Source organism: Sorex araneus, chromosome 9 (genome assembly GCF_027595985.1).
Source record: "Sorex araneus isolate mSorAra2 chromosome 9, mSorAra2.pri, whole genome shotgun sequence".
Classification (NCBI taxonomy): domain Eukaryota; kingdom Metazoa; phylum Chordata; class Mammalia; order Eulipotyphla; family Soricidae; genus Sorex; species Sorex araneus.
This window is the reverse complement of record NC_073310.1, coordinates 44,443,658-44,464,262: the sequence shown is the minus strand read 5'-3', so window position 1 is coordinate 44,464,262 and position 20,605 is coordinate 44,443,658. Positions and strand designations below refer to the sequence as shown.

General features: G+C 44.7%; 1 protein-coding gene across 2 annotated transcripts; it reads left to right on the top strand.

Annotated features, from left to right (window-relative positions):
* Positions 1 to 1,518: 1,518 nt before the first annotated feature.
* Positions 1,519 to 20,491, top strand: CNIH4 (cornichon family AMPA receptor auxiliary protein 4). Of its 2 annotated transcripts, XM_004605415.2 has the most exons (5): positions 1,520 to 1,676; positions 4,850 to 4,918; positions 11,353 to 11,465; positions 13,933 to 14,073; positions 17,466 to 20,491. In XM_004605415.2, the coding sequence occupies exons 1-5, from the start codon at positions 1,608 to 1,610 to the stop codon at positions 17,491 to 17,493; spliced, it is 420 nt and encodes a 139-aa protein (XP_004605472.1). In that variant the 5' UTR covers positions 1,520 to 1,607; the 3' UTR covers positions 17,494 to 20,491. The 2 variants fall into 2 exon arrangements, with proteins under 2 accessions (XP_004605473.1, XP_004605472.1); XM_004605416.2 differs by lacking the exon at positions 17,466 to 20,491 and having other exon boundaries at positions 1,519 to 1,676; positions 13,980 to 14,073.
* The last annotated feature ends 114 nt before the right edge of the window (positions 20,492 to 20,605 follow it).

Sequence of the window (20,605 nt, the reverse complement as noted above, 5' to 3'; positions counted from 1 at the left end):
CACCGCCTCTTCTGCCTCAGCTGTATCAACATCAAACAAATAAAACCAAACACCAGTTTCTCATCCTGGCCTTCTCCAGTCAGTCATTCTCCAAGTGTCCGCCAGCTGATTTACACCTAAGTGGTGGATAGATGTGAGGGTGGTGGTGGTGGGGTTTGTCTCCCTAACTGTAATGAAAACTATAAGAATATAAGAATGTAGGGTTGTTTTTTGTTTTTCCTTATTTATCATCTATCCCTGAGGGTCAGTACCTGGTGTACTGACTCAAAAAATATCAGTAGAGATAGCACAGCGGGTAGGGCGTTTGCCTTGCTCGCGGCCGACCCGGGTTTGATTCCCAGCATCCCATATTGTCCCCTGAGCACTGCTAGGGGTAATTCCTGAGTGCAGAGCCAAGAGTGACCCCTGTGCATCATCAGGTGTGATCCAAAAAACAATATATATACATATATATATACATACATATATATCAGTAAGTTTTATTTGATGTAGTTTGAACATAAATCTTTATATGATCTTTGTTCTTTATGTTAATTACCTTTTATTTTGGGGTGGTTGGCAGTTGTTGGTCCACAGGGGTAATTTTCCAGGGTTTTTTCTGTCTCTGACCAGGAGTGGCCCTTAGCAGTCCTCTGGGGAGCATATTTGGTGCCAGGAACCCAACCAGATGGGTACCTTGAAGGGAAACCCCTCCCTCATTGCACTGTCTCTTGGGCCCTACTTGTCTCTTTTTCCAGACTAAACCCCTCCCACCCCCAATTCATCTGATGAAAAAAATATCTTTGCTGCCTTGTTCATTTCTGTATCTCTGGAATATAGAGTAGTTTTCTCTTTGTTTGGGGAATAGGGATGCAGTAATGGGTAATCAGGAGTAAGGAAGAGGACCATGTGGTAAAAGAATGGAATGGAGCCTCCTGCATACACAGCATGTTCTTCACCGTTTGAGGGACGTCTTCCGCCAGAGCAGTTATTTGCATATAGTAAGGGTGAAGTTATTAAACGAATGAATGAGTTAAATGAAAATTTGTAAGTGAATGGACGAGTAAGGCGAGTATTCCATTTTTCAAGATCTGGCGTGATAGGAACCATGGCTATAAGAGAATAAGTCTCAGAGATTGCGAAATCTTTGAGGAAATCGAGGTCAGAAAGGGCAAGCAAGGCTCTGCTATCAATCAAGTCAGGAGTGTTGAGGTTAGATTCCGGACTTTGAGATGAAAAACTTACCATTCCCGTCAGGACCTCTCACGGGACCATCTCGGAGTACAACAAAAATTGCACATACGGCGAAGCGCTACTGCTGTAAGCGTCAAGACGCGCTGGTTAACCGATTGCCACAGTTTCTAGAAACACCCTCCGATTGAGGGTACCGTGGCAGCCGGGCTCCCCAAGCGCCCGCCGTAGGGACGAACTACATCTCCCAGCATGCATCTCCGGGAAGGGCGGGGGTAGCGGGCTAGGTGGACTACAACTCCCGACAGGCTTCACGCCGGCGCGGCCGGAACGCCCCAGCCAGCCCGGGCCAGGGCCTATCAGGGCGGGGCGGGCTGGTTCGGGGGCCGGAGCCGGTTTGACCGAGGCGTCGGCGGCGGCGGCGGCGGGGGAGGAGGATGGAGGCCGTGGTGTTCATCTTCTCTCTCATCGACTGCTGCGTGCTCATCTTCCTCTCCGTGTACTTCGTATCCTCCCTGGGGCGGGCGGGGCCGGCGGGGCCGGCGGCCGGAGCCGGGGCGGCGGTCGGGCCGGGGCGGGAACCTGGGCAGGTGCGTGGGGACCCGGAGGCGGCGGCCCGAGGGGCGCGCCCGGGCTCCGAGCCTGCCGGCCCTGCGGGGCGAGGCCGTGCAGGGAGTCGTGGACGGCGTCGGCCCGAGGCGGGCAGCGGCGGAGGCGATTGGGGCGCCCGTGGCCCCGCGCCCACCCCGGGGTGCTCGCGAGGGCTGCACCTCGTGGGTCGGCGGCGCGGGCTGGGGAGGGTTCGTCGGCGAGGATGTCGCTGTGCCAACCTTTGGCCCGGGACTCTCCGGCTGGCCCCTGCGCCGTCTGCGGACCCGCCGCTCCCGACCAGTTGCACAACTTTGCAACTTCTCGGGCCCGGTCCCTGTCGCACTGTTCCCTCGCGCCCAAGGAAGCCGGGTGGGCCAGGGCGCTACCCTACTGAGAGCAGAACCAACCCACCCCCCAGGTGTGGGGGTGAGGTGCTGCGCTCCGGGATCCAGCCGAGTCTTTGAGCTTTTTGTCCCCTGCCCTAAAGCTACTCACCTAGTCGCGCTGCCCTTGCACTCACTGAACGATGCTGTTTTGAGTCATTAAATATTAGATGGGAGAAACACACGGGAAATCACAGCCTACTTCCCCCCGTGGAAGTGACTTCTGTCCCAAGAGTTGCGCCCAATCAAACTCCTGGCTGGAGCATCCTCGCTTTAGGATGGTCGAGTCTAGAGCAGCAGTTCTCGACCACACAACCCCCTGGGGAGTCCCCAGGATATTCCACAGAAGCCACAGATGAAAATCTCCTAAGTGGGCCAGGACGGGGCGGGGGTGGGGGATGGCACAGATCAGGACTAAGGGTACACGCAGTGGGACGGAGACCAGGGTGGAAACAAAGGTTGAGACTGATGGAGATTATGTTTTCAGGGGGCTGCGGAGTTGGTTATGAATGATAGTCTGTTGTGAAAAGGGACACATTTTTTGGGGAGGGGGAGTGGGCATCTGGCAGTGCTCAGGTGTCACTCCTGACCAGTCTGGGGTGGGAACCATACCGGGTGTCAGGGATGGAATCCGAGTTTGCGCAGGGCAAGTGTCCTCCCTGCCTGCCTTACTTATCTCTTCAGCCCCAAGGGACACAATTTGTAATCTGGAGTCCTGGTAGCCGGTGCTTTACCATGGACGTTTACACACTGACGCTTGGCCAAGCCTCCGTTGTCTTGCCTTGGAACTGGGGCCAGGAGCCAGAGAGCACATGGTGTAGGGCTCAGGAGCCTTGCCTTGTGGGCTGCCAACCCCTGTGGGGCCCCCAAACCCAAGCAAAAGAAAAAGAAATATTTACTTCTCAAAGAAGTGTATATGTGTGTTAAGCCTGCGCTGTGGCAGAGGGTCAGTCACCTCAAATGGAGTAGCCATTTTCATTTTAACTCAGAACCCTGAATTTTTTTGTAGGCTTGGCGAACTGAAACTGTGTCACTTGAGGTTTTGACGAACTGTGAACCTTGGTGATACGAGGAACTAGAGTTTAGAGAAATTGATGACTTAAAACAGATCTGGTTTATACCAGCTCATGGACATAATAATAATTTTTTAAAAAAGGCTGCAATACAGAATGTATTGGGCAGGGCACTTTCTTGCATAAGGCCTAGGGTTCAATTCGAGGCATCTGTTATGGTCCTCCAAGCCCAATAGGAGTGACCCCAGAGGGCAGAGCCAGATAAACTCTGAGCACTGCCAGGTGTGCCTCCCCTCCCCACAAATGTCAGTGTAATTGACATAGACTTAAAGGTACATTTAGGGTTATGTTTTATGAAATCCAACAATTTGTGTATTGCATTCTTTGTTTAGTTGTCCTTGCTTAGCGTTAGAGCTAGGAGATGGGAAGTGTCAGGGTAGAGATTTGGTGTGAATAGACTTTTCCAGGCTTCAGACTGTGAGCAGAACCTGAGTGAAGGGGTACTAAAATGAGAGCGACCTGGGCAAGAGAAAAGGTATCAGGGCGGGCATGTTTGTGCCATTTCTGGGTAATGGGTTAAGGGATTATCTATCTGGAGGACTTGGTTAGATTTCGGAAGATTTGAGTATTGAGGAGGGGAGGATTTTTGCTTTTGCCTTCCAGAATCTTTGGGCAATAGAAAATTTATACATAGTGAAGTCCTTGGAAGGTAACGGTAGATTAGGTTGGAAATACAGATTAGAAGGTTTATGTTTATTGAGGAAATAGATATTTACTGTTAAAAGTTATGAAACAGAATAGTATTAAAACCAAACTTTTCAGACAAGCTATATCATAGTTTTGTAGTTTTGTATTTTGTTTCCTTTCAGAGACATTTTATGGACATAAAATATTTTTAAACACTTACATTGGTTTTATAGGTCTTATGTTTTGTTATTTACACCCAGTACTTGACAGCTGAAGCACTCAGACTGATGTTTCTGATATGGATCAGATTAGAATTTAGCTTAGTTAAAGATTTATTTTACTAAGCATTTGGTGGGGAAACATAAATGAGAAAAATGAGTTGTCAAATGAGCAAGCTTTAATGTTGCAGCTAGAGTTTTTTCAAGTCAGATCACTGCTTCGTCACTGGTTTTGCTTTCTTCTGTTTTTAAAAATGTATTTGTGGGGCTGGTGAAATAGCACAACGGGTAGGGCGTTTGCCTTGCACTCGGCCGACCCGGGTTCAATTCCCAGCATCCCATATGGTCTCTAGAGCACCGCCAGGGGTAATTCTTGAGTGCAGAGCCAAGAGTAACCCCTGTGTGTTGCCGGGTGTGACCCAAAAAGAAAAAAAAATGTATTTGTTGTTGGTGTGTTTGTGACCATGCTGTGCTGGGAATTAAAACCAGGGTTTCATTCTTGCGAGACATGTGCTGTGCCATTTGAGCTGCCTCTCGGATCCTGTGATTGCTTTATGAAACTTAAAGACAGTTGTTAAACAGAAATTCGGGGCTGGAGAGAGAGTGTAGCTGGTAAGGTGCTTGCCCTACACGCACCCGGCCCAGGTTGGTTCCCTGAGCTCCAGCAGGAGTGATCCCTGAGCACAGACCCAGGAGTAAATCCTGAGCATAACTGGGTGTGGCCCAACCCCCTGCTTCCCATCCCTCCCCAAAAAAGAATTTAATAATTCCTTATCTTGACCCTCAGATAATTACTTTGTCTGATTTGGAATGTGATTACATCAATGCTAGATCATGTTGCTCCAAATTAAACAAGGTAAGACTTTTGCTTATTTTTCTATATTTGAAGGAGGTTCTCCATTTTTTTGTGTCAAAGATTTATCTCATGAATGTTTGCTTATAGAATGTTGTCTTTTATCCATTGCACTGCTAGGTGAAATACTGTGTTCACAATATTTTAGATCGTGAAACTGTGCCAGAAGTCCCACCTTAATTTTTTTTCCTCCACTCTCCTTCTTCTTCCTTGTCTCTTTGTCTACAGTGGACAATATCATAACTCAAGAGAGGCAATGGTTCATTATGAGGATACTTCTTTTTGTCTTCTGTGTCTAACTCCCCTCCTCCTTCTCAGGAAAAAAAAAAGGCCTAGTTTGTTGAATGAATGAATTCGTTCTTTTCATGAATGAATGAATTCGTTCTTTTCGTGACTTTCTGAGAAATGGAATTAATTAGTTGATTTGTTTTAAGACCATCTTATCTTTAGTATATAAAGAGAACATTATATTGGCAAGAATATTCTGAATTGCAGAACTTGTTTAGATACAGGAAAACCAGTTGATCTTGATTCACTTTTCATGAGCTGAGCAGACAGGAAAGCTTTCTGGATTAAAGTTTATAGAAAAGCACAAAGTTAAGGTGCTTTGGCTTGACCTAAAAATAATTCGCATGTATTTTTTCCACATCTTCTGTCTACTTAATACTTTCTCTGACCAATGAAAGAAAGTTTACATTTAAACTGTAAATATTTCTAGTAAAATTCTATTCCCCCTCTTTCAAAGAATGATTATATTTACTTTCAGATGGATTGTCTTTTTTCTTAGTTATTATTTTGTGGGTTTTTTTTTTTTTTTTGCCTTCTTGGGTCACATCCAGAGATGTTCAGGGGTTATTCCTGGCTTTGCACTCAGGAATTTACTCCTGGCGGTGCTCGGGGGACCATATGGGATGCTGGGAATCGAATCCGGGTCGGCCGTGTGCAAGGTAAATGCCCTACCAAGGCAAATGCTGTGCTATCACTCCAGCCCCTGTGGATGTTTTGTAATTAAAAACAAAAAAAACCCTAAGTACAAGTTAAAGATTCCTTGATTCGGGGGCCGGAGCAATAGTACAGTGGGTAGGGTGTTTGCCTTGCACACGACCGACCCGGGTTCAATCCCTGGCACCCCATATGGTCCCCCAAGCACTTCCAGGAGTAATTCCTGAATGCAGAGCCAGGAGTAACCCCTGAATATCTCTGGGTGTGACCCAAAAATAAAATAAAATAAGAGATAGTTGAAAAAAAAAAGATTCCTCGATTCATTACTGAGAAAGCTTGGTTTGGTTTTATTTTGGGGCCATACCCTGTGATGCTCAAAGTTTACTCCTGTTTCCATACTTCGGTGCTTGGGGGACTGAACGTGATGCAGAGGATTGAACCCTGGTCGGCCTTATCCACTTACCATCATCGCTCTGGCCCCGCATTACTGAGAATGTTACTGACAAATTCACTTCAGTGTGAAACGATTTTTGATGTGAATTTCATTACTGTGAAAGTTACATTGTACACAACTTGTCAAGGTGTAGAACAGGAGAAACAGTCCTCTCCTCTGGGCCCCTTTCAGTCTTCCCTGTATCACTCTCTGGAACAACACTTAAATTAGTAATTTTAGATCTGGTACTTATATTCATATTTCTCTTGCCAGGATAGGAGCAGTGGGGGGGATTTGCCAGGGGTGGGATTCAGTGCCTTGCATGTACAGGACATCCTCGGCCTCCGTATTTCTCTCTCTCTTTGCGGTGACGAGGGTATGACCACTATGACCCAGGGCCTCCTTTGTGTGAGGCAGGCACTCTGCCTCTCAACTACATCCTCAGTCCTTATTTTTCTTTCATAGGCTATTGATCGCTTTTGATTTCTCATCACTTATTAACTTCTGAAATAGGTGATAAATTTAATTTTTCATTACTTCCTTCCCAAGTCTTATCTCTCCTTTCTATTTTCTTTTTTTGAGTAAAATTGCTATTCAATGTTTATGCATTGTGATGTAACACAAATTCTTGCATTGTGTCATGGTAGTGATTTTATTGCATGGGATTTTATTGCATTGGGATGCTGGGAATAGAATCTGGGTCAGCAGCGTGCAAGGCAAACACCCTACCGCTGTGCTATCGCTCCATCCCCACCATTCTGGAACTCTTGATTTGTGATGTTGTGACTTTGTCTTGGCTTTTTACCCCATTTTGTTGGAGTAATTTCTTGAGCTAAAATACAAGAAAATTAGGGGCTGGAGTGATAGCACAGCATATAGGGTGTTTGCCTTGCACGCATCCGACCTGGGTTCAATTCCCAGCATCCCATATTGTCCCCTGAGCACCGCCAGGAGTAATTCCTGATCGCAGAGCCAGGAGTAACCCCTAGCATCACTGGGTGTGACCCAAAAAGAAAAAAAAAACACAAAAAAAACCAAGAAAATTAAATTTTGACGCTTTGCACATTTGAAATTTTTTTTCCTCTTGAATTGGTCATGTCTCTTTGTTAGACTCTTTAATTTGGATCAATTTTTCTTGGAGTTTTTACTTATTGTTTATTGATGTTTCTGGGAACTGAATCTAGGACATCACACATGCAAGGCAAATACTGAGCTACATTCCCAGCCCTCTTGGAGAGCTTTTAAAGGCATTGCTAGTAGTCTTCTAGTTTCTAGTGTTCAAATTGGTCGGTCAGACTGGGGGTTGGAGAGATAGTACTGCAGGTAGGACATGGCCAACCTGGTCATTCCCCAGCACCCCATATTTCCCGCCTGCATCTCTGGAAGTGATCCTTCAGTGCAGAGCCAGCAGTAATTCCTGAGCACTGTCTGTGTGGCACAGAAACCAAAACCAAAAACAAAAGAAAGGAAAGAAAAAAGCAGCCAAATTGGTGAGACTGAGTTATTCTTATTTCTTTCCTTTCCCTTTAAAACATATATTTTTAATTGAATCACAGTGAGATATACAGTTACGAAGTTGTTCATGATGGAGATTCAGTCATGTAGTGTTCTAACACCCATCCCTTCACCAGTGTGTATTTTCTACTACCTGTGTACCCACCAGTTTCCCTCCTGCCCCACCCCCACCTCTCTGGCAGGTACTTCTTTCTTTCTCACCAGTCTGATTTCTCATCTTTATATTTGAGTATTTGACCTGGTTTTTTTTTTTTGCTTACATTTCCCCCTCTCCCCACCTCCTGATCCTTTCCAGTAGTTTTACGATCTTTTCTCTTTTCTTTTTCCTAGATGTTTTAGAATTTTGTAGTGGTGCATACTTGGAATACCTTAGTCTAGGCTCTGTTCAGTGTTTGGACATTAAATAGGCATTTTCAGTCAGGGAGATTTTCTTGTGTTCTCTGATACCACCTTTTCTCTCTCCTTTTCAACAACCTCTGTTTGCTAAATAATTCATCAGCTGAATTGTCAGTTCTTATTTCTTATTTTCATCTTTTTGGATTTGCTGTACAATTTCTGCAGAATTGTTTATGTTTAAAATGTTAATCTCCAAGAGCTTTGTTTTGATCTCTCAGTTCGTTGTTTGATTCCTAGCTCTCTGACAATATGGATTATTGTGGTTTTGAAATCTTCTTCGCCTACTTACATCTGTTTCTGTCAAGTTCCTTTCCCTTTCCCCCCATTTGTTCATATCCGAGGCTTTCCTCACCTTGTGATGCAAACGTCGGAAGCCGTAAAGGTCAGGCACTGAAATACTCCCTGCGAGCTCAGTGAAAGTCCCAGTTGCTGACTCATTGCACACAAGCTTCCTCCACGCCACCTGGGTCTTGGATGGAGTTTGGGAAACGGCAGGTTCTAGGGAGAGGTTTTCTCTAGGCCATTGCATTGCTCCCGAGAGAAGACCTCTGAGCTCCTGCTTGGAAGGAACTAAGCCTCCTAGATGAAGAGCACCTTGTGCAGGAGAGAAAGGAACCAACTCAGGGGCTGTAGTTGAAAGTCAGTGAGCCAAGCATCAAAAGGTTAATAAGTATCACTTGTGGAAATTTTTGTTTGAGGTTTGTTGCTATAAAGCAAAATGGCTTCAGCCCATGGTAAGAAACCCGGCATGGAGAGGAGTAATAGGCTAATATTTATGGAGTGATTACTTTGCTTGTGGACTTCTGTATGTTACTTAATCGTCTACAGGTTTAATGAGGAAAGCCTTATTATCTCCGTGTTATAGATGAGAACAGTATGGCTTAGAGAAGTTACGTTAATTTTTCCTCAGATTGCATAGCAATCTGAGTATGATAGAACATTGATTCAGACCCAGGTTTGTTTGACTTCGCAACTCATACTTGTAAGAATTATATCACATATTATATTTTAAAAAACAACCTGGTGACTTTGCAGTCTACTCAACCTTGATAGTGACTTGAATTTTGCATAATTAAAGGGCTTTTTTTCATTGCTGATAAAGAAAAAAATGTGTCCTATATTTTTTCTTACAACTCTCTGTACTATTAGATACTTGGATTTAAGACATTGGGCCAGAGTAATGGTACAGCAGGTGGGGCACTTGCCATGCATGTGGCCGACCAGATTTGATCCCCTGCACTCTGCCTATGATTTCCTGACCCACTAGGAGCGATCCCTAATAGCCAGGAGCAAGCCCTGAGAACCATGGGTATGGCCCCAAAACAAAGCAAAAAAGTCCTTACTGTGACAAATGAAAAAGGTGGTATTTGAAGCAAGTAAATTGGATCTAAACAGCTTCTACTTTTAAAGAGTTGGTCAGAGTATGGCTAAACATATGTGTTAACAGAAAAAAAAAAATTGGTGCTGGAGAGATAGTATAGCAGGTAGGATGCTTGCCTTGTGTAAAACAACCTGGGTTCAATTGCTGGTATTTCATACGGTTTCTTGAGCCCCACCAAGTGTGGTCCCAAAACAACATCCTCCAAAATATATAATTAAAATATATTTATTAAGATAACAATACAAATATTATTTAATAGAGCTTAGTTAAATGTATGTTCAAAGGGCTTAATTTGAGTACTAAAATGCTTTCATCTATTAAAAAGTTCCATTTGACTAAAAATTAGGTTTAAGACTCAGAAAATCTTTTTTGTGTTCTTTACAAAAAATGTTTCTGAAATCTAAATGTGGACACTTTAGAGACAGTACACTATATTGGCGGTCACTGAGTTGTGTGACCTTGAATAAGGTAACCTTGAGTTTTGTTTTCTTCTTTGCAAGTGGGGAGTGCCAGTTTTTATGTTAGCTAACAATTTTAATTAGAACAAAATCTGTGCTTATAAGAGAGGAAGTCAGTGGATTGAAAACCCTTCCACAGTAGCTGTTGTTGCTTGAGAACTGAGTTTTGTCTAGGATCTCTCCTGAAGAGTGGAGGTTACCATACATACAGCCAGAAGGCTGGGATTCTGGCATTTTGATTCATTATCTTATTTGTTCAGCTTCGATATGTTGAAAGTTATATTTTAAACCTCACTTTAATAACATTATCAGGTTATTAAATAATAGTAACAATAATAACTGATAATAATGACGTGAGATATAACAATTTTCATTTTCTTTTTCTGAATTATTTTTGGATAATTCTGTTTACCATTTTGTTGTAACAAACAATATAAAATAAAATATTTTGTGCCTGCTAACAGGGAAGTTTGGTGGGCAGGTGGGAACCCGGTGCCAGCGGTGTTGGGAAGGGCACCCGGGGGATGGTGGGCTTGGTGCTGAGACAGTCACTGGCTTTGTAAACCACGCATTTCAGTCAAGCTAGAAAAATAAAGAAATAAGAGCAGTTAAATGACAATTGAAAAAATCTGGTAAACCTTGAAAAATCCAAACTACTAGGCTGGAGAGATGGTACAGCAGTAGGACACTTGCCTTCTCCCGGATTGAGCCCTAGTGCCCTGAGCGTGAGCCAGGAGTGTGCCCTGAGCACACCTGGGTGTGGTCTAAAAGAAAAATAGGAAAATTCAGAGGACTTGTTAGTAGATTGGAAAGTGTTTAAGATTGGTTTTCCGATTTGAAAGGCAGCACGTGTGTGAGTACAAATCATCTTAAATCAGAGTAGAGACTTTACCCGAGTATAGGTTTCTTGTTTTTGGCTGTGCTGGGACGAGAACATGCATGCCATGGCATGTGCATGCCACTGGCCCACGTCCCTAGCCTCGCCTGGCCTCACCTGGGTATTGGTATAGAGAGAGGTAAACTTTCTATCTTCTGTCAGACTTGTCTGGTGAATGAATCTGAACCTTTGCTTCAGATTCATTTCAATTAAGGTGTAATTGAAGTGAAAGTGCTTTCTTTTAAGGCCGCGCCCCACACTGTTTGCACCGGGTGAGCAGTTACAGCAGTATGCAAATCTGGGACATCTGAGTCTAAAAATAATCTTGAAACACAAGCTTGTGTTTCTGTGTGTTCGCTAATGTTGCCTCAGATAACATGTACATTCAGGAAGGAAACAAGCAGTAAGGTGTAATTTTATGTTCTTTCCTTGCAGTGGGTAATTCCAGAATTGATTGGTCATTCACTTGTTACTGTATTAATGCTCATCTCATTGCACTGGTTCATCTTCCTCCTCAATTTGCCTGTGGCCACTTGGAATGTATATCGGTGAGTATAGTCCGATTGGTATTTTGTTGCAGGGTAGTTAATTTATTAAAGCTTCTTTTTATTAATATATTTAAAAAAAATAATCTATGTTGTTGTTTTCGGGCCACATCCAGCAATGCTCAGGGATTACTCCTGGGTCTGTGCTCAGTGTTCACTCCTGGCAGGGCTTAGGGGGACCAACTGGGATGTCAGGGATCGAACCCAGGTCAGCCGTGTGCAAGTACCAGGAAACACACACTATACTTCATGGCTGTGTGATCCCACATAGACTTTTATTTTTTAATTTTATTTTTTCCCACACAGACTGTTAGCAGAGCTCAGAATCCTTGTGATCCCACTGAGTGGGACCCTCTGAGACAGTGTGTATTCCTGGGCACACCGTCCACCACCGCCCTCGAGATGAATCTGTGAGAAGAGCAGGCTTCTTAGGACAGTCCAGACTACGATGGAAGGGCTCTGTGCAGTTTTATTTGCAGGGCAATAAAGTCCATAGGGTGTTTCCTATAATCATAAAGACAAAGATCGTGTGGCTTTATTGCTCTCATAGAACAGTATGCTTAATTGTCATATCAGATTGATGGTCTGCTGGTTACAAATTTACTTTCTATTCAAAAAGTTACAAAATGCAATGGTAGAACATTTCCTCCTTTCACTGTATATCTTGGGGATTCAGGTGTCTGAAGTGGACTTTACCCACAGGACAAAGAGGAGAACACTGAATACAAAAATATGCTTGTTAACTTAGAAAGTGGACCAAGGCGGTGTGCTACAGATGCCAGGGGAGTAACTTGGGTTACTTGGGGCCAGTGACATAGTCAAGGGGTAAGACACTTTCCTTACCTAGGTCCGATCCCTGGCACTGCGTATTGTCCCCTAAACACTACCAAGGGTTACTCCTGAGCACAAGGAATAGAATAAACCCTAAGTACTGCCAGGTGTGGCCACTTCCCCCTAAAAACTAAACCAAACAACAACGACCGAAACAGACCCAAGATTACTACAGACTGGGACAATTCCAGGGGGTCGTAGTATCCAGCCTTATGGAATGGATAAGCTTTGGCAGAGATGAGTGGGGACAGAATTATTTAGGGTGCAGTTGGTCTTTTAGGCTAGATGCCATTTTGTGTTCCTGTGGATTAGCAGGACTCATTGGATCTAGAAGGTTAGACACAGAACCTTTCTTTTTATGAAATGAAAGCCATTTTCTTTAACAGTGAACTTCCTCATAGAGATGTTGTGTTGGGGGCAGATTTTGGGAATTTCTTGGGTTATTCCTTGGGGATTTCTTCCAACTCTGAGCTTGGGAGTTGTTCCTGGTAATACTCAGGCAGGGCTGGAGATTGATCCAGGCTTGGCCACAATAAAGAAGTTTCAAAGACTTGATAGAATTATTTTGGTTTCAGAACCCCTCTACTTGGTGTTTTTTTCTTGATGGGGGGGTGGTCACACCCAGCGATGCTCACGGGTTATTCCTGGCTCTGCACTCAGGAATTATTTCTGGCAGTGCTTGGGGGACCATCTGGGATGGCAGGAATTGAACCTGGGTTGGTCATGTGCAAGGCAAATGCCCTGTAGGTATGGTAGGTTTAGTAATTTTCTGTAGATCAGGAGTGTAGGGGTATGTAAAATGCAAAAAGTATCCTTTTTCTAGAGGTTGGAGGGGTTCAGTGGGCTTGAGTACATGCTTTGCTTGTGACTAAAAGATTTTCTGTCCCCAGTACCACATATGGTCCCCACGCACTACCGAGAATGTCCTCTGAACACTGAGCCAGGAGTAGCCTTGACTACCACTGGATATTATTGTATTTGTTTCAGAGGGTAGAAAACTTACACTAAAAGTAGTGTTTGGGGCCAGAGCAATAGTATAGTGGGTGGTCGGTCTGGTTTCAATCCACTAGGAGTAATTACTGCTTAGTGCAGAGCCCAAAGTAACCCCTGAACATTGCTGGGTGTGGCCCAACCTTCCCAAAATTATTGGTGTTACATATCTTCTAATGTATTCTTTTATATACATTCTCCGTCCCTCTCAGAGAGCCTGGCAAGCTACCGAGAGTATACTGCCCGCATGGCAGAGCCTGGCAAGCTCCCCGTGGCATATTCGATATGCCAAATACAGTAAAATAATGGGTCTCATTCCCCTGACCCTGAAAGAGCCTCCAATATGACACCGTTTGGAAGGATGAGTAAGGAGAGGCTGCTAAAATCTCAGGGCTAGGGCTAATGGAGACGTTACTGGCGCCTGCTCGAGCAAATAGATGAACAGTGGGATGGATGACAGTGATACAGTGATATATATTCCAAAGGAAAAGTGGTGGCCCATGACGTCTTCATAATCCTCTGCCCATATTTGATCTGAATTTAAAACTACAATAATTGGTTCACTTGAAAACATTGATTATTGTATATTTTTGCATGTGCTGATGATTTGACTTTACTCCTAATGTATATGCATCCTCTGTCTTACCAGGTTCATTATGGTACCAAGTGGTAACATGGGAGTATTTGATCCAACAGAAATACACAATCGAGGGCAGTTGAAGTCACACATGAAAGAAGCCATGATCAAGCTTGGTTTCCACTTGCTCTGTTTCTTCATGTATCTTTATAGGTGAGTGTATGATCTCCTGGAATTTCCAGGATCTTATTTCAGCTTTTGGCAGGTGAGGTATTACTGCCCTGTGCAGGATTCTGTATTGACATTGCAGAACATTTAGGGATTATATGAATTTCTTAATACTATGTAGATTTTTTTTGTATGTCATTGTGTCTAACCTATAATAGAATATTTCTGTGGTATTAGTTAATTATTCCATAGCTGTTGGAGATATTAGCATGCTTACCATTGTCTTTGCTATTATTACTATTATTATTATTTGCTTGTTTGGGCTGTACCTGGTGTTCAGGGCTTGTTCCTGGCTCTGCACTCAGGGATCACTCCTGTGGGGTTCTGGGGTCCATATGGGGTGCTGGGGATTGAACCCAGGTTGGGTTTGCACACACAAGGCAAATGCCCTGCTTGCTGTCCTGGTGCTCCAGCCCAATTAGTTCCTATCATTAATTTTTTTGTGTGCACTGAGTATACTTACTATTCTGAGTATAGTTAGTACAGTTAAACTTGGACAGCTGATGAGTAATTAACAGGTATCTCTGTATAGTTTAGCCATTTGATCTCAGCAGAAAAGACTGATTTCAATGAAAGGAAATGATAGTTTTGTTACTTTTTGTTTGTTTGTGAGCATACCAGGTGCTACTCTGGCACGGGGGAGGTTGGGGATTGCTCCCAGGCATAGATCCTGAACGTGTTTGGGGAGGCCAGGCAGTTTTAGGGGGTTGAATCTAGGTCTGCCATAAGTAAACCATATCTCCAGCCCCTCTTGGACCTTGTTACTGTGTGATAATCATGAGACTATGGAAATGTAAACTGTGATGGTTTTAGCAGTTTATATTGAGAGACTGCTGTGTGTCACATATTGTGTCAGCAAGTGCAAGTGGGGTACAAGAGCAGCACAGAATCTCTCTGTGAGGACTGGGACTGGCGCTATCTGGGACATGATTCCGGGGTTCTTTCCTTGACTCGGAAGAGCTCAGTTGGCTGGTAGAGCCCAGTACGTAAGTGAAAGCACTCAGGAGGATGACCAGCTGTAGTCGCGTGTCCTTGGCTGGGAGGCCACTCTCCCCAAGAGCGGCTCAGAGCCGGAGCAGGACTTTACTGGGTGAATGCAGTGGGATGAAGAGGAGGGTTCAGGCATGGCAATAGTGTATGCAAAGGTCTGGCCTAGAGAAAGTGCTTTTATGTACATAGCTTACTTTTTTTGTACCGTACCCTAAAACTAGATTTTGGTGGTGGGGGTGGGGTGGGTTTGGAGAGCTCCCCCACAATGCTCAGGAGGCTCGGTGGCGCCTCTCAGTGTTGCTGAGGATTGCTGGGACCACCCCAGCAATGCTTGGGGGCCTCCGGTGATGCTCAGACATTGCATGGGCAACTGTGTGGTGCTGGGAATGGATCTGGGGTCAGCCACCATAGGGCACGCACTGTACCCCTGTAAGGTCTCTCCAGCCCACCACTAGTTTTTGTTTTTGGACCATACCCTGAAGCGCTCAGGGATTGCCCCAGCTTGGTGTTTGGGGGTTTGCACCTGGCTGTGCTTTGGGGACCTTGCAATGCTGGGAATCGAAGTGAGCCTCCTGCATGCAAAGCATGTGATCAGTGCATTGAGCTCTCTCTCTGGTCCCCCTACCCAATAACTAGTCTGTTATACTCTCCTACTCCTATTCCAGTTACTTCCCCTCCACTTTTATTTAGGTACTGTGATTTACAATTCTGTAAGATGCCGGAGTGATAGTACAGTGGGTAGGGTGTTTGACTTGCATGTGACTTACCTGGGTTCTACCTCAGACACTTTATACGGTCTCCTGAGCCCACCAGGAGTAATTCTTTTTTTTTTTTTCCATTTTTTTTATTAGTTTATTTTTAATTAGAGAGTCATCGTAAGGGTACAGTTACAGATCCATACATGTTTGTGCTCATGCTTCCCCCATACAAAGTTCGATAACCCATCCCTTCACCAGTGCCCATTCTCCACCACCCGTAAACCCAACATCCCTCCCCCCCTCCCCAGTCCCGTCTCCCCCCACCCCACCCTGCCACTATGGCAGGGAATTCCCTTTTGTTCTCTCTCTCTGATTAGGTGTTGTGGTTTGCAATAGAGGTGTTGAGTGGCCATTGTGTTCAGTCTCTAGTCTGTATTCCGCCCGCCTCACCCTTCCCCCACATGACCTCCAACCACATTTTACTTGGTGGTCCCTTCCCTGAGTTACCCAGAATGAGAGACCAGCCTCCAAGCCATGGAAACTATCTCCTGGTACTTATTTCTACTATTCTTGGGCGTTAGTCTTATAGTCTATTATTCTATATTCCACAGATGAATGCAATCTTTCTATGTCTGTCTCTCTCTTTCTGACTCATTTCACTTAGCATGATACTTTCCATGTTGATCCACTTATATGCAAACGTCATGACCTCATTTTTTCTAACAGCTGCATAGTATTCCATTGTATAGATGTACCAGAGTTTCTTCAACCAGTCATCTGTTCTAGGGCACTCGGGTTTTTTCCAGATTCTGGCTATTGTAAACAGTGCTGCGGTGAACATATAAGTGCATATGTCACTTCGACTATACTTTTTGGCTTTTCTGGGATATATTCCCAGCAGTGGTATTGCTGGGTCAAATGGGAGCTCAACCTCTAGTTTTTTGAGAATCGTCCATACTGTTTTCCAAAAGGGCTGAACTAGCCGGCATTCCCACCAGCAGTGTAGAAGGGTCCCTTTCTCCCCACATCCTCACCAGGAGTAATTCTTGAGTGCAGAGCCAGGAATAACTCCTGAGCGGGTATGACCCCCACCAAACCCCCCAAAATACTGTAAATGATAGTTTTCATGCATCCATGGTTCCAGTACCTTCTGCCACAGTGTAAATACTGGTAGAAGGACCTCAGATCTCAAGGGCCTCACTCATCTTTTGCCCACCCCAACTTCTACCCCTAGATTAGCTCAGTTCAGGAGACTTCTCTTACTGGTGATGATGGTGGAGGGGTTGGGCTACATGTTCACATCTTATTCCTGGCTCTGTGCTCAGGGATCACTCCTGGCAGGCTTGGGGGACCATATGGGGTGCTAGGGCTCGAACCCGGGTAATTCATGTGCAAGGGAAGCGCTCTACCTTCCATACTATAGCTTTGGCCCCAGTTTTGTAGACTTTTTCTCCATTTCTATTGCTTTTCGTCATTTGTTGCTCTCTCTGTTTCTTTAATAGTTTTTTTTTTTAAGTGAAAAAAAATGAGGGCATAAGAGGTTGGTAAGTGTAAATGATTGCTTGCATAAATGGGTTGTTGCTGGACCATGTTTCCCGTTGCACCTTAGGAATACTAGTCTGGACAGACCGGAAGCTGGCGGGATAGTCCTCTGGAAACCTGAGTAACATTATTTTCTTCTCTCCGCAGTATGATTTTAGCTTTGATAAATGACTGAAGCTGGAGGAGCCGTGGTAGATGCCAGCCTACACTACACTGCACAGTTGAGGAGCCAGAGACTACTTAACTCACCCTTAAACCGTGACCATAGCAGTATATTTTTTCCTATTTGAACAACAACAACAACAAAAAAACCCCAAAAAAACCCAAACCCCACAAACCTATTTTTGCTGTATTTTTACCATATAAAGTATTTAAAAAACATGAATTGAGTTTTTGTAGATTTCTGGTTCTCAGCCTCTGCCTGCAGCCCATCATGCAAAGGCATTTTTCCATCCTCTGTTGTTTGAAGAGATGTGTGTGAGGACAGCCCTGCCCGTGGCGTCTCAGGCCAGGGAAGGCGGGGCAGGCTGGAGAGGGAGGCTGGGCGGGCTGAGCAGAGCTGAGACGCCAGAGGGAGAGCAGCACTGCTGGTCTGGGCAGAGGGACTGGAGCAAATTACCCTTTTTCTTACATTGTGGCAGCCTCAGGTGTCTCTTGTAGTTTAAAGATCTATGGTACTATCAACTGAAAGTCTTCCTAAGAATACTAACAGAAAATTGCACTGCCCCCCCCCAATATACATCATTTCTTTGCACAATTTGTGAAACCTTAAGTCATTTGCCCATGTACAATGTAATTTTAATTGCTAGAAGAAAAGCCAAAAAAGCAAAATTTTAAAGAACTCTTGGGGAAAAAGTTCACTCCCTCCACAGTCACTCTCAGCCCTGTCCACTCCCACAGGCTCTTGTGGGCCTTGGTTTTATATTCTAAGTGAGCCCATTGCACTCTCTCTCGGATGCATGCTTAAAAGGGGTAACCAGAGGTAGAGAAGCTGCTCCTCAGAATAGAAACAGGGCTGGGTCGGGGATGTGGCTCAGTGCAGAGGAGTTGCCCTGTGTGTGAGGCCCCGACTTTGACCCCCAGCACTACCATCGAAACAGTGCCACTCTGGCCGGTCATTTGGTGTCAGTGGATTGGGCCCGAGCACTCTGCTTTGTGCCAGGTAAGGCACACTGCGGGGCTGCCTCACTGAGAGGTCCCGCACAAAAGCCACTTCTTAAACATAGCAATACTTCAGGAGACGCAAGTCCTCGGAGCTGTCTCTGTAAACTCTTGCAGTTGAGAACCGCTAATGTCTTCCTCTTTGCTGGGTAGAGTGAACCTGGCCGTTGAGTTTACTCCCAGTGCACATTCGTGCTTTTCCTAATGTTGCTGTCTTAAGCATGGGCATTTCTGCCCAATATAACTGTGTTTGAGAGTAGAGGCCAAAAGGAATTATTCCCTTTCTTGAGTCAGAATTGGGTGGCTAACCTGTTTTATAATCACCAGAGAATCAAATGTTGCATTTCCTTGTCACGGAAAGAGAAACTCATGTAGTTGATGGCGCGTCTAATTTTCAGTTTAAATATTGTAAGGTATCTGGTGCTGAAGCTGAACAAATCTGAAAGGGGCTTTTTCTTTTTTTTTTTTTTTTAACCTCTTTTTGGGTCACACCCGGCGATGCACAGGAGTTACTCCTGGCTCATGCACTCAGGAATTACCTGGCTGTGCTCGGGGGACCTGAGATGCTGGGAATTGAACCTGGGTTGACCGTGTGCAAGGCACACGCCCTACCCGCTGTGCTATCGCTCCAGCCTGAAAGGGGCTTTTTCATTAAAAGCAGACAGGAGTCATTTCTGTCTTAAATGTTAACTATGGTAGAAATCAAAACCTTTCTTACAGTGCTCTTCTGTATCAAAGCCCTGAAGGTGTTAACTTTTCATGTTTTTGATTTAATGTAAAAATTTCCATTTTAAAGTTACCGTGGTGTTGTGGAACTGGGAGTCTACACTGCCCCCCGAGTCACATCCTCAGCTCCTCGGGTTTGTTGTGTTATTGTGTGGGAAATAACACCTGGAGGTGCTGAGGACCGAGCCCACATCAGAGCGTGCTCACCAGCCCTTGGAGCCATCTCGTTGGCCCCTTTATTTTTCAGTTTTTGGGGGCCAGGGTTGAACACCTCAAACAAGCAGAGCATGTGCTTTATCCCTAAGCTACATCTTTGACCCCAGGTTTTATTTTTATTTTTTTTAGGGACTCCTAAAATGATGAAAAGCACTGATCTAAAAGCTGCGGTTAAGGTGCTAATGATTTGTTTTCTGTGCTTTTCATTGATTGGAAAGAACCTTAGAGATTGTTTGGTCTATCTTCTTTACCTTTTTTTTTTTTTTTTGGACCTGGGTGGGTTTGGGCCAAATGTGATAGTGCTCAGGGCTTACTCCTGGCTCTGCCCAGGGTCACTCCTGGCATGCCTCGGGGTACCATATGTTGTGTCAGGGATCCAACCTGGGTCAGCACATTCAAGGCTAGCAGTGCCTTACCCACTATACTCTCTCTGGCCCCCAAATTCTTTCACCTTGAAGATAGAAAACAGATTCCTATAACCTAGAAATTGCTTCTGGAATCCTGATGGTCAGTCCAGAGTTAGCTCTCCTGTACCATTGCTTTTCCCTCATGTGCCCTGATGGCACTATCTAGTGCCCTACCAGTGTAGGCTGTTACAGGTGCTCCTGCATGCACAGTATTTTTATCTATGTGTTTGGTCATGTTCCCCTGTCCTTTTCCCCATCTTTTCTGTGGTAACAGGTGTCCTTGCCAGTGATTGGCATCTCAGGTCAGAATGCTGAGGATGCCACAGCTAAGAGAACTCACTAGGTCTGCCAGGCCCCTTCCGGCATCTTTTCATGCCACACTGATGCCAATCCAAGAGTCCAGATCAGCTTCCTCTTGGCTTGGCCTGATTTTGAAGTTGAGAACCAAGATTATTTCCCATGGAACTTTGTCTTCTGTGACACTTAACAATTTCTACCTGGGATGGACAGTTAACTTGTATGCACTTCATCTCTCCAACTAGATTGTACGCTCCCGGAGGGCAGAAGACATTTCACTTGCATCTGTATGTCTTCCTACTCCTTCTGGCACCTAACTCAGCACCCTGAATACAAAAACAATAAATAATCTGAATGAACAAGTAACTCTGATTGTGTTGTTCTGCTCTGGCCACAAGAAATCGGATTGATGTCCTTTGTGTCAGAGAAGCAGCAATGGAGCAACGTTTTCAAAGCACACCTATTGTTTGCAAGACATGG

Excerpts from the sequence above, each read along its gene's own strand:
- CNIH4 (XM_004605415.2), top strand. The coding sequence starts at position 1,608 with ATGGAGGCCGTGGTGTTCATCTTCTCTCTCATCGACTGCTGCGTGCTC. Across the intron at positions 4,919-11,352 it reads GTTGCTCCAAATTAAACAAG|TGGGTAATTCCAGAATTGAT; the intron begins GTAAGACTTTTG and ends CTTTCCTTGCAG. Across the intron at positions 11,466-13,932 it reads GCCACTTGGAATGTATATCG|GTTCATTATGGTACCAAGTG; the intron begins GTGAGTATAGTC and ends CTGTCTTACCAG.